At 43.3% G+C, this 13,128-nt stretch overlaps 1 protein-coding gene across 2 annotated transcripts in view; it reads right to left on the minus strand.

Annotated features, from left to right (window-relative positions):
* Positions 1-215: 215 nt before the first annotated feature.
* GEMIN5 (gem nuclear organelle associated protein 5) overlaps positions 216-13,128 on the minus strand; it is a 50,775-nt gene continuing 37,862 nt past the window's right edge. For both annotated transcript variants that reach the window (XM_031011240.3, XM_055387284.2), the window contains exons 22-28: positions 11,818-11,937; positions 11,067-11,277; positions 8,715-8,966; positions 5,005-5,167; positions 3,878-4,379; positions 1,967-2,063; positions 216-1,043 (exon numbers count right to left, since the gene is read on the minus strand). In XM_031011240.3, coding sequence (XP_030867100.3) covers positions 876-1,043; positions 1,967-2,063; positions 3,878-4,379; positions 5,005-5,167; positions 8,715-8,966; positions 11,067-11,277; positions 11,818-11,937 — 1,513 coding nt within the window. In that variant the 3' untranslated portion in view covers positions 216-875. The remainder of the gene's footprint in view (positions 1,044-1,966; positions 2,064-3,877; positions 4,380-5,004; positions 5,168-8,714; positions 8,967-11,066; positions 11,278-11,817; positions 11,938-13,128) is intronic.

Raw genomic sequence — 13,128 nt, forward strand, 5'->3', positions numbered from 1 at the left:
CCCAATAGTCAGAGTCCAATAATCCAAAGGTCATCTATGCAAAATTAGGAATATGCATTTTTCTCCAAAGAGTATCTTTGGCTTTAATCTGATTCTCAAAAGGATCCTATGATCCGAGAAAGTTTAAGAACCATTGAAACAGTAATTTATTCCTGAGCTATTTGACTGCCATCAATCCATTTGTTATAAAACTGAAGGGAAAACACACATTTGAATCACTTCTTCTAAAGCTTTAGTAAGTGATCTGTTCAAATAAGCAATTACATAAAAGAATAAAACCAAATTTTCAACCTAAAATTCTGACAGGAGAGTCAACATGATGGTTAAGGCCTATTTCATATTCAAACTTCAATCTATGAAAGAGTAGAGAGAGAAGGGTCGCCTCTTTCAAATTAAATATTATAAAAACAATTAAAAAAAGGTCCTAAATGCAGCAACTCCTAAAATGCAGTCCTAAAATGCAGCAACTCCATCTCAAACAAGCATGACACACTTCTGATCAGATGAAGTATTTATAAAAGTAGCTTGTGTTTTAAGCATGTAACACTTTGGGTGCCGACAGAAGTTTCTCCTCTTTGGGTGAAACCTGCCTAAGGCTGTAGAGATGACCAACACTCTGCAGGTGTTAGTTCTGAATAACTACTGTGGGTTTTTCATGATCTTCCCTCCAGTAGGAGACCACAATTGAGTCTAAAGTCAGATCCACCGTGTCTATGGGTAGGCAGGGTTGATTCAAACTTAATCCTTGTTTGTATTCTTTTGGATTACTGCAAAAACATCTAGGGACCAGAGTGAATGTCTGGTGAGGCATAACTGCAGAGGTGAAAGATGTCAAACATTTTCAATTTGGCAGTTTCTTCAAGGTGTGTGAAAATTCACGTACAGAAGGTCTGGCAGTGTCTTCTGTAAGTTTTCGTGTTGCCGTATTTCTGAAGGAGCTCTTGGGCCTGCTGCTGCATTTCCTGGGCCAGACAGCCAGGAAAGTGGGACCTGATGAGAAGCAGGACGAGGCAGCACTCCAGCACATCTGGGAAGGGCCAGGCCTGAAAGACGATGACATGAGGATGAATAAGGAAGCATTTGCAGAAGAGCCACAAACACCTGCACAGAAGGCACCAGTCACTCAGGTTGATCTATAGACACTTCTTGGACACAGCTGAGCCAGCTCTCTCCTAAGGCAATGTCCTGTCTTTCTCTTCAACAGTTACTCCAAGGAGAAATGACACTCAAAACTGGGATGGCTACTGGGATGTCCTTCTCAATGGCACAATCTCTTTCTACAGCCCTATGCAAATCCACCCTTAAAAATGGTGCTTCTATTAATATTTGGGCCCACAGCCAAAAAGACCTGTCCATCTGTAAGCTATCTAATACATGGCACCAATTTAAATTTTACTTCTTACCTATTAAATCTGTTTGGTTTCTCTGAAGATTGAGGTATAAAATTACTTGTGTGATCGATAATTCTACTCTCACAAAACATTCTAGCTAACCAAGGTAATTGGATTCTAAATTCTTTGTTTGTTTGTTTGTTTTTTTTGAGACAGAGTCTCGCTCTGTCGCCCAGGCTGGAGTGCAGTGGCATGATCTTGGCTCACTGCAAGCTCCGCCTCCTGAGTTCACGCTATTCTCCTGCCTCAGCCTCCCGAGTAACTGTGACTACAGGCACCTGCCACCACACCCGGCTAATTTTTTGTATTTTTAGTAGAGATGGGGTTTCACCATGTTAGCCAGGATGGTCTCGATCTCCTGACCTCATGATCCGCCAGCCTCAGCCTCCCAAAGCGCTGGGATTACAGGCGTGAGCCACCACGCCCAGCCCGGATTCTAAATTCTTAAGCACATATGAATGGGTAGAGATTTTAGAAACTGAACAGACAGGTAGCTGACCTTTATAAGAATGTGGTATAGTCGAGTGATAACACAAAAAGTGATGCTTTACCAAATGAACTGCTTTAACTCTTACCTTAATGCTCTCAGGAAATTTCGCCATTCTCTGATTTGCCTCTGTAAGCCTTTTGGTTAACTCAGGCAGAGAAAGTGGCTCATTGTTTTCTTCTTTACTAGTGAAAAAAATAAAAGGTGTAAGTTGTATGTCTTGCCCTGGGTAACATTTTTCTCCCATTGTTATTTTACTGTGGTAAAATGTATATAACATAAAGCTTACCATCTTAGCCATTTAAAAATACATAGTTCAGTGATTTTAAATAAATTCATAATGTGGTGAAAAACATCCCCACCACCCATTTCCAAAAACTCTCGTCATTTTGTAAAACTGAAATCTTATACCCATTACACATTAACTTCTCATTCTGCTTCCCTTAGCCCCTGTCAACATTATTCTACTTTCTGTCTCTATGAATGTAACTATTTTGAGCAGTTCATATAAGTGGAGTCATATCGTATATGTCTTTTTGTGACTGGCTTATTTCACTCAGCATGATGTCCTCCCTTCGTAAGGCTGAATGACATTCCATTGTATGGATACGGCACATTTTGCTTATCCATTCATCTGTCAGTGGATACTTAGGTTGCTCCCGTGTTTTGGGTATTATGAATAATGCTGCTATGAACACAGGTGTGCACATATTTCAGACCCTGCTTTCAATTCTTTTGGGTGTATACCCAGATGTAGAAGTGCTGGATCCCATGGTCATTCTATTTTACATTTCTGGAGGAAGTGCTGCTTTCCACAGTGGCTGCATCATTTTACATTCCCACCAACAGGCACAAGGGTTCCAATGTCTCTGCATCCTCCCCAACACTTGTTCTGTTTCTCTGATACTAGCCTAATGGCTATGAAGTGCTGCTTCACTGTAGTTTTGATTTGCATTTCCCCAATGATGAGATGTTGAGCATCATTTCCTGTGCTTACTGGCTTTTTAGAGAAATGTCTATTCAAGTCCTTTGCCCATCCTTGAATTGGATTATCTTTTGTTATGCCTGGGTAGCTTTTACCTTTTATTTTTAAAATTTTTTAAAAATTTAAACTTTTGCCTATGACACAGCCCTCAGGAGGCCCTGAGAGCATATGCCCCTGCCTGGGTTACTTTTATCTCATTTTATAAATAAAATTCCTTTGTCACCTGGCTTCTTAAAATTTAATTTTTTTTTTTTTTTTTTGGTAGAGACAGGGTCTGTCAGCTAGGCTGGTATGAGTGGCACGATCGTATCTCACTACAGCCTTGAACTCCTGGGCTTAAGCGATCCTCCCACCTCAGCCTCCTGAGTAGCTGGGACTATAAGTGCATGCCACCACTACTGGCTAATTTAAAAAAATTAATTTTTCTAGAGACAGGGTCTCAATATGTTGCCCAGGCTGAACTTGAGCTCCTGGCCTCAAGTGATCCTCCTGCCTCAGCCTCCTAAGTAGCTACAGGGTACATGCCACTACACCTGGTTATTTTATTTGTATTTTTTGAGATGAAGTCTCCCTCTGTTGCCCAGGCTGGAGTGCACTGGTGCGATTTTGACTCACTGCAACCTCTGCTGCCCAGGTTCAAACGATTCTCTGGCCTCAGCCCCCCAAGTAGCTGGAATTACAGGCATGTGCCACCATATCCAGCTAATTTTTGTATTTTTAGTAGAGACGGGGTTTCACCATGTTGGCCAGGCTGGTCTCAAACTCCTGACCTCAAGTGATCTGCCCACCTCGGCCTCCCAAAGTGCTGGGATTACAAGCGTGATCCACTGTGCCCGGGCTTCTTTTTTTTTTTTTTTGTAGAGACAGGGTCTCGCTTTTTTGCCCAGGCTGGTGGTGAACTCCTGGGCCAAGTAGGCTTCAGCCTCCCAAAGTGCTGGGATTATAGGCACGAACCACTGTTCCTAGCCAGCAGGGTCATTTTTCATTCCGTCTTGTACTTGCCTCAGTACTTACCACTGGCTCTGAGAACTGCAGAGGGGCTGCTCTGCTTCTACTTCTGGTTCATTCTTATCAGGACCATTTGCTGTGGATTTACAGAGTTGACTCTTCTGGTGTTGTCGGATCATTTCTGCCAAGGTCTCTTGGACTTCAGCAACAGTTCTCTGTGAGTTTTGGAGACTGGCATGCTTTTCTGAAAAGAGCTCCTTAAAAGTACTCAGCACTCGCTCACCTTCTTCTGTGAGTCTCAAGTCTAGTTCTGAAGGCCTGTTTGGCTCTGGCTGAGAAGTTTCAGGGTCCGTTTCTTCAGTGCTGGCAGTGTCTAACTGCTGGCTTGGCTCAACAGAGAGTGTTCTGTGACCAGCCCTTACCCAGATACTGGAATTTGGGCAAGGTCTGGAGAGAGACCACCAGAATTCATACAGACGCCCATAAAGAAAAAAGGCCTCCAAACTTTTGAAAGCTTGTGTGGCAGGGGATTGATGGTCCCCCAACTTGTCTCTTAGGTGGTCACAGCCTAGGAAAAGAGGAAAAAGATAATGGGTCATGCATTTCTCTAGTTGCCAGAAATGTGGCTTCCTGCCCTTATGTTCTATTTCTTATCATCCAAGAAGCAGACCCCAGGAAAAAGGACAACAGTGTGATCCACGGGGCCACATGCCTTTCCACCAAGAGCCAACTGGAGGCTAAACATTTCCTGGCTTGAGACAATGTTCTCATTACTACATCCTAGGAGTCATTCAAAGCATGATAGACTATTCCATCTGTACTACTGAAGGCTCTGGGGCCACAACGACAGATCACACTGTCTCTCTGAAAAATCACAATGATTTAGTTCAGTGACTATGCAGCCCAAGGAATGTCTTTTTGCTGTTCTTACTAACATGTAACTACATTCCTATTTCTCTCTCCCTTAAACTGTGTGGAAAGTGGACAGGAGGCTGTAAGAGGGTAGGGCCAGGTAAAGGAAACAGTATAGTTGTTCTTAAAAGCTTCGGTAAGAGAATCCAAACTTTCTACTAAAATGACACAGCTGGCCAATCTCCATCTTTTAAGAATCTAGGTACTCCCAGTGCCACACCACTAATGGTGGTGATGTTGTCCATTAAAGGGTGTGCCTCAGGCAGCGGGGAGTCACTTACCGTCAGGGAGAAAGGCTGAGTACACTTCCTGCATGATGGTGAAGCTCCCTGAGTCATAGCTCCGGACCACCGCCCGAAGGAGCGCCTGCACAGCCTCGTCCCAGGAGGCCATCTGTTGGCTCAGCACTGCCAGGGTCAAGTCATGGCAAATGTGAAGCAGGAGCTGGAGAGAGAAGCCAGAGTCTGAGTTAAACATCCTCCCATGGTAGGCGCAGAGGATGCCACCAAACTGTTCCTGTGAACCGCATTTGGAAACAAGTACACACAATTCACACTTTGAAAGTTCCTCTTGTCTCTGTCACCCATTTTTGCTTTCCACATCAGAAACTCTCATGTCTAGTTGCACAGCAGCACACACACGTCCCGGTGTTAAAGTCTGTTCACACTGAGAAAACACCTTTACATTTGCATTTAATTAAAACAAAAAGTGGGCCAGGCGCGGTGGCTCGCGCCTGTAATCCCAGCACTTTGGGAGGCCAAGGCAGGCAGATCACAAGGTCAGGAGTTCAAGACCAGCCTGGCCAACATGGTGAAACCCCGCCTCTACTAAAAACACAAAAATTAGCCAGGCATGATGGCGCGTGCCTGTAGTCCCAGCTACTCGGGAGGCTGAGACAGGAGAATTGCTTGAACCCGGAAGGTGGAGGTTGCAGTGAGCTGAGATTGCGCCACTGCACTCCAGTCTGAGCCTGAGAGTGAGACTCCCTCTCAAAACAAACAAACAACAAAAACAAAAAGTGAGTTTCTGGAACTAAAAGCTGTAATTAAAAACAAAATAAAGGCTGGGTGCAGTTGCTCACACCTATAACCCCATCACTTTGGGAGGCTGAGGCGGGCGGATCACCTGAGGTGAAAGCCCGTCTCTAAAAAAAAAAAAAAAAAAAAAAAAATTAGCCGGGCTTGGTGGTGCACGCCTGTAATCCCAGCTACTCGGGAGGCTGAGGCGGAAGAATTGCTTGAACCGGAGAGGCGGAGGTTGCAGTAAGCCACTACACCCGAGCCTGGGTGACAGAGTGAGACGCTGTCTCAAAAAAAAAAAAAACAAAATCAAAACCCACCAAAAACAAAACAAAACAAAGCTTGGAGTACAACTAAGAAAAATGTGCTCAATTTTAAGTATGTAGTTTGAGAAACATATATAGTTATATCACTACCAGCAAAATCAAGACAGAACATTTTCATCAACTGAAGATATGCCCTCTGGCTCCTCTGCAGGCGATCTCCTGGCCCCACCCCACTGGCAACCACTGAACTGGTTGTCACTTTAATTTTTTCTTTTCTAGAATTCATATAAATGGAACCACAGAGTATATGGTCTTTTGTGTCTTTAAAGCTTTTGAGATTCACCGATATTCTTCTTCTTTTTTTTTTGAGACGGAGTCTTGCTCTGTCGCCCAGGCTGGAGTGCAGTGGCACGATCTCGGCTCACTGTAAGCTTGGCCTCCTGGGTTCACACCATTCTCTTGCCTCAGCCTCCAGAGTGGCTGGGACTACAGGTGCCTGCCACCATGCCCGGCTAACACCGATATTATTTGTGTGGCAGTAATTTGTTCCTTTTTACTTTCTTTTTTTGAGACAGGGTCTCATTCTCTTACCCAGGCTGGAGTGCAGTGGTGCCATCTTGGCTCACTGCAGCCTCCGTCTCCCAGATTTGAATGATTCTCCTGCCTTAGCCACCCTACTACCTGGGATTACAGGCTTGTGCTACCACACCCGGCTAATTTTTGTATTTTTACTAGAGACAGGTTTTCGCCATGTTGCCCAGGCTGGTCTCGAACTCCTGAGCTCAAGCGATCCACCCGTGTTGGCCTCCCAAAGTGCTGGGATTACAGGTGTGAGCCACCAAGACTGGCCCTTTTTATTGTTAAACAGTATAGTATTTCACTGCATAGACACAACACAGTTTGCATATCCATTCATCAGTTGATGGACATTTGGGTTGTTTCTAGTTTTTGGCTATTGTGCACTAAGCTGCTGTAAACATTTCTGTACAAGTCTTTGTGTGGCCATCTGATTTCATTGTTTTAGTGGAATATCTAGGTAGCAGAACTGCTGAGACATGGGGCATGTGCATGTTTAACTTTATAAGAAACTGCCTGGCCAGGCGTGATGGCTCACACTTGTAATCCCAGCACTTTGGGAGGCCGAGGCAGGTGGATCACCTGAGGTCAGAAGTTCAAGACCAGCCTGGCCAACATGGTGAAACCCTGTCTCTACTAAAAATCTAAAAAACAGGCCGGCTGCAGTGGCTCATGCCTATAATCCCAGCACTTTGGGAGGCCGAAGTGGGCAAATCACGAGGTCAGGAGTTCGAGACCAGCCTGGCCAACATGGTGAAACCCCCGTCTCTACTAAAAATACAAAAAATTAGCCGGGCATGGTGGCAGGTGCCTGTAATCCCGGCTACCCGGGAGGCTGAGGCAAGAGAATTGCTTGAACCTGGGAGGCGGAGGTTGCAGTGAGCCAAGATCATGCCACTGCACTCCAGCCCGGGTGACAGAGTGAGACTCCATCTAAAAAAAAAAAAAAGTAAAAATATTAGCTGGGCGTGGTGGCACATGCCTGTAATCCCAGCTACTTGGAAGGCTGAGGCAGGAGAATTGCTTGAACCTGGGAGGCGGAGGTTGCAGTGAGCAGATATCATGCCACTGTACTCCAGCCTGAGCAACAAGAGTGAAATTCCGCCTCAAAAAGAAAGAAAAGAAAAGGAAAAAAAAAAAAAGAAAAGAAAAAAGAAACTGTCCAACTGTTTTTCAAAGTATATACCATTTGAGAAGCCTTGTTCCTCATAAATATCATAATGTTCCCTCATTTTGAAATGAGGGAAAGAACTACGCCAGGCACAGTGGCTCATGCCTGTAATCCCAGTACTTTGGGAGGCTGAGGCGGGAGGATCACTTGAGGAATTCGAGACCAGCCTGGGTAACAGTGAGACCCAGTCTCCAGAAAGGAAAAAAAAAAAAAAAAAAAAAGAAGTAAGTATATTCACAAGGCAGACATAGCAGTTAAAATAAATCAACTGATCTCTTTTTATCAACATGGATAGATTTTACAAACAATGGCCTCTGAAATAAGCAAACTGCAAAACAATACATGTGGCACTGACACAGGAGGTGCCTGTGGCGAGCTAGGGAAGGAGTGAAGGGCTGAGGAAAGGAACAAGAAGGACTTCAACTTTGCCCTACTGTTTTTATTTTATAAAGTTCTCAAATCAAAATACAAAATGAAACCAGAAAACCCTATAAAGTAAAAATGACAAAATGTGAACATCTGTTAATTCTGGTTGATGGGTAATTACATTATTCTGCTTTTCTATATTTTCTAGACTTTTTATTTTACTTTTTTAGAAAAAGAAATAGTGGCTGGGCGTGGTGGCGCACGCCTGTAATCACAGCTCTTAGGAGTCTGAGGCGGGAGAATCACTTGAACCTGGGAGGTGGCGGCTGCAGTGAGCCAAGATCATGCCACTGCACTCCAGCTTCAAACAACTAAAAAAAACAAAACAAAAAAGGGAATACTGATCTAATACTAACTTTAAAGTTAAAGGGCTTTGATTAGTCTGAAGGGATCTTTTCAGGTGGCGTGGCCATGCCTTCGCCTTTTCTGAAACACAGTCCAGCATTCTGCTTGTTTCCCTGTTACAATAGACATGGATTAAGGAAGTCTTACCACTGAGTGATTAATGTCAAATGCTGGTACAGATGGCTTACCTGTTTGGCAGGTGTGTTATTTGTAGCAGATGGGTACTTGATGTTCTGCAGCTTCTGAAAGGCTTCCTGATACTGCTCAGGGGTGTCAAGGCTGAAGATGCTCTTCCACACTGCAGTCACCCTCTCCACGAAAGGCCCTTCGGTGCCCGTGTTCCAAGTGTGGTAAGAGGAGGAGCTTTTGCCCTCTGAAAGCTGCTTTTCCTCCAGATGCCTGGACAGTAGCTCCAGAAGGCAAAACACCAATCTCTGACCCTGGAACACGAGAACAAGGAAGAGGAACTGTTATACAGGGAAAGCACTGGATGATCTCGAGAGCTCTCCCGTGTCCTTCAAAGTATTTCCCTTTGTATCTGCAGCAACCAAAGCACGTTAGTGAGCTACCTGGCCCGTATGAGTCATGCATGAAAAGGGACAAAAGGGGCGATCTGACAGACACTTCCCAGGTCCCTTTTGGGGGAAATCTATCCTTAGAGCTCAAGAAACCATTTTTATAACACAGAATCCCAACTGTAGCACTACCCACAATGATTTAAGCCACACACAGACCAGCCACTTAAGCCTTGTAGCCTAGTTTGAGGAAAGATGGGCTGGGCTCATCAGGTTCTTTCTCCCTGACCAAACTTTGGACTCAGGAATAAAAGCATAATGGGCCACAGGTGCTGGAATAGACAAGCTTTGTAGATCCAAGAGCTGGGACAGGCATTAGAAGCCACGTCCAAATAGGTTTAATAGAGGAAGTTGGCTGGGAGAGAAGAAAACAGAAGCACAGAGAAGGCCTAGAAAATCTATTTTCACTAGATTTTTAGTTGCCATGAGATTCCTTGTGTACTCCTATAACAATCTCTTCTCAGTTAAGCTTGCAAGAGTCTCTGTTGCACAAAACCAAAATAGCCCTTATCAGAATATTTAGCATATGCTTATTAGGTTTTTTTGCTTTGTTAAGGATGCTGTTTAAGAGAAAAATAAAATGCTAAACAGTCATTCTGGAAACTTTTTTTGATTGTGGATAAATTAAAATCTCTCTAGACTTGGTCATTTTATAAATAATGCCCAGTGGCATTATCTTTTAGGGTGTCCTATTTTCGCCTCCATTTTTATTCTGCTGTTCCTAGAAAGCTACCTCCCCATGTACCACGTTCCTTGGGCTCTAAATATTCAGCTAAAAACCATCCGTAGGCCCTGTACTCTGTTAGAGAATGAAGAACTTAAAAAACCTCGTTAGTATCTCACAAAGTTATCTAAAGTGAATCAAATGTTTACATGTTTCAGAAACTAGGTAAGAGTGCCAATGCTTTAATCTGTTTTGATGTGTCAAAAAGGCAGTGTTATGTTACTGATTTTTAACCAGATGGGAACAAAAAATTTTAAGAAATAAAGAGATTTCCATTTTCCCACACTTTTTTTCTTCTGAAGAGTCTCACTCTGTCACGTAGGCTGCAGTGCAGTGACACAATCTTGGTTCATTGCAACCTCTGCCTCCTGGGTTCAAGCAATTCTCCTGCCTTAGCCTCTCAAGCAGCCAAATTACAGATGTGTGCCACCATGCCTGGCTAATTTTTTTATTTTTAGTAGAGACAAGATTTCGCCATGTTGGCCAGGCTGGTCTTGAACTCCTAATCTCAAGTGATCTGCTGCATCTGGCCCAGTTTTTTTCCATAGCTTACAGTTAAGAGGGGCATTTACAGGTAGAGTTCCATGATTTCTGTTAGAGGCCAACCATTCTCTCTTCAAGGAAGACAGTGCTGATAACATCAATGAAGAAACCCTAGATTGCCAACCCAAGGCCTGGGCTGACTAAGGTGTTTTTGTGTGTGTGTGTGTTTTTTTTTTTTTTTTTTTTTTTGAGACAGAGTCCCACTATGTTGCCCAGGCTGGATCTTGGCTCGCTGCAACCTCCGCCTTCCGGGTTCAAGTGATTCTCCTGCCTCAGCCTCCCAAGTAAGCTAGGATTACAGAAGCGTGCCACCACGCTCGGCTAATTTTTGTATTTTTAGTTGAAACGGGGTTTCACCATGTTGTCCAGACTTGTCTCAAACTCCTGACCTCAAGTGATCTGCCTGCCTCGGCCTCCCAAAGTGCTGGGATTACAGGCATGAGCCACTGTGCCCAGCTCACAGGTGTTTTGTACAAACAGATAAGCAATGGGAATTACTGTGAATGACCATATTCATCTCTTACTCTGAATATGGCAACTAACAAGTCATAGTACTTCAGTGGGATAGCATGGCCAGGGCTTGCTGGGCCTGCCAAATTGGCACAGCTTGTGCAACTGGGTTATTAACTTGGATTTGACTAGAAAAGGATTTGGGACACTTCCCTCTTGTATACTAGGAGATGAAATAACAGACTGACCTGTAGACTTTCATGCAGCTGCAGGGCTTCCTGGGCTCCTACCCAGTTGTTGGCCAGAAGCAGCTCCTGGGCACATCTGAGAGCCAGGGAAGCAGACAACTCATCCTCTCCTATGATGGCAGCCAACTCTGCAGCCGTGCTAAGTGATGCCGCATCCCCCTTTTTGGCCAAAACTTTGGCTGCATCATAAGCACAAGTGGCCCCTAAATAGCTATAATATGAATAAAAATGGGAAGAAAATGTTATAAACAGATTTTTATTCCCATTCCTAGAGGATGTAATCATTTCTTTCTATCTACTTTGCTGCATGTGCCTTCCTGTGGTCCCAGGTATGTCACTGCCCCGGTTGTTCCTGTGAAGGCTGAGGCCAGCACAACTCAGCAGAGTGTATGAGAAACAATATCATATAGGTTAAGGACATAAGGAAAATGAGAGGGAATGACTCCTCTGTTGGGTTCAATCCAGCATGGGTTGAGGTTCCTTTATTTGATGTTATAAGAGACCATTAGAAAAATGCATAATTTCTTAATCTGCTGCTGAGGTTTTTCTTGAATAGTTATAGTGATTTATATAAATAAATCAGGAAGTAGTTCCTGATGAGTCTTATGAAACTAAGTTGAATATACATATCTTTTAAATAATTCCTTGCTGCTTTGCCTCCACCTCTAAACTTATTACTTGTATTCTTGTCCTCCCCTTCCTGGCAGAAGCTCTTCTATGTTGGAAGCATCCCTCCACTCCTCAGGCTTACCATTTGGCTGCTACAGCATAGTGGCCATCTCTTTCTAGGACGGTTCCCCAGCTGAGGTACAAGTCCTTCAGGACTGGGTCCTCTGGGCGCAGCCGGGCCTTGGCAATCGCAATAGCTTCCCTAAAGGCAAGAACAGACCCTTTAGCCAATCTGAAAAGGCTCCTCTGTGTATGGTCCTAGGAGGGGCTGTAAGACAGGACAAACTGTCCCTTTTGTGTTGTCTTATTGTTCCAACTTCCTTTAAAAAACTGCACTTGCATTATATAGACAAATTAGAAACATATGCTGCATTCATTTCTTCACTTAGATCAGCAGTTCTTAAATTGTGGTCTGTGGATTCCTAGGGGGTCCTCAAGAAGCTTTCAGAGGGTTCATGAGGTTAAAACTATTTTCGTAACAATGCTAAGAGTCAGTTATGAGCTTTTTTATTAAAAAAAAAAAATGTGTTGACATTTGCACTGATTGTGCCAAAGCAGTGATTGGGAAACCTGGCATCAAGAAAGAAGGCGGTGGCTCTTACAGTGGAAAAAAAGGAAGAATGCCCTTAATGAAGCAGTAAAAATTACAAATTTTACTAAATCCGTCAAGTCCAAAACACTTTAATATTCTGTGTGACAAATGGGAAGAACATTTTGTGTTCTCTGCCGCATTCCAAAGTAGAATGGTTGTCTCTAGGTAACACCTGTATGAACAAATTACAAGCTAAACTGGCTGCTTTTTCATAGAACCTTCTTTCTTCTAAAAAAAAAATGACTAACATAAATAACAGTTATTCAGTGTTGGGTATCTGGCAGATGTTTTTCTCAAAAATGAACAAAGTAGGCCTACCACTTCATTAAAAACAACCAACAGTATTTGTTACTAATGATAAAATGCGAGTTTTCTAGCAAAAATTAGAATTTTAGAAAACTTGTACCTACCACTTGTGTGCCTGAGTTTCCCATAAGTTAGAATTTTCTGATGAGACTGATGGTGATAGTAAGGAATGTGGTATTTTTGGGTATTTTATAGTAAGATATGTTAACATTTGGAAGATCTGAACAACTCAGTAAACAAATATTTTTCAAATGACATACAACTGCTGAGTTGTAGCCAACATAAAGTTGTAGCTGGGAAAAAAGTGTTTTATTAGATTAAAGTGATCTAGAGAGAGCAATATTTTGAAAGTATTTTGGGACTTCTACTTCCAGTCATGATGGAATAACTGGGACCAGACTTACCTTTCTGCCATAAAACTAAAAAACTGGACAAAATGGCTGAAACAACTGTTTTTAGATACCGGGTAATAGGCAGCATAGGATGGTCAGCCCT

This window comes from Gorilla gorilla, chromosome 4 (assembly GCF_029281585.2).
Source record: "Gorilla gorilla gorilla isolate KB3781 chromosome 4, NHGRI_mGorGor1-v2.1_pri, whole genome shotgun sequence".
Lineage (NCBI taxonomy): Eukaryota > Metazoa > Chordata > Mammalia > Primates > Hominidae > Gorilla > Gorilla gorilla.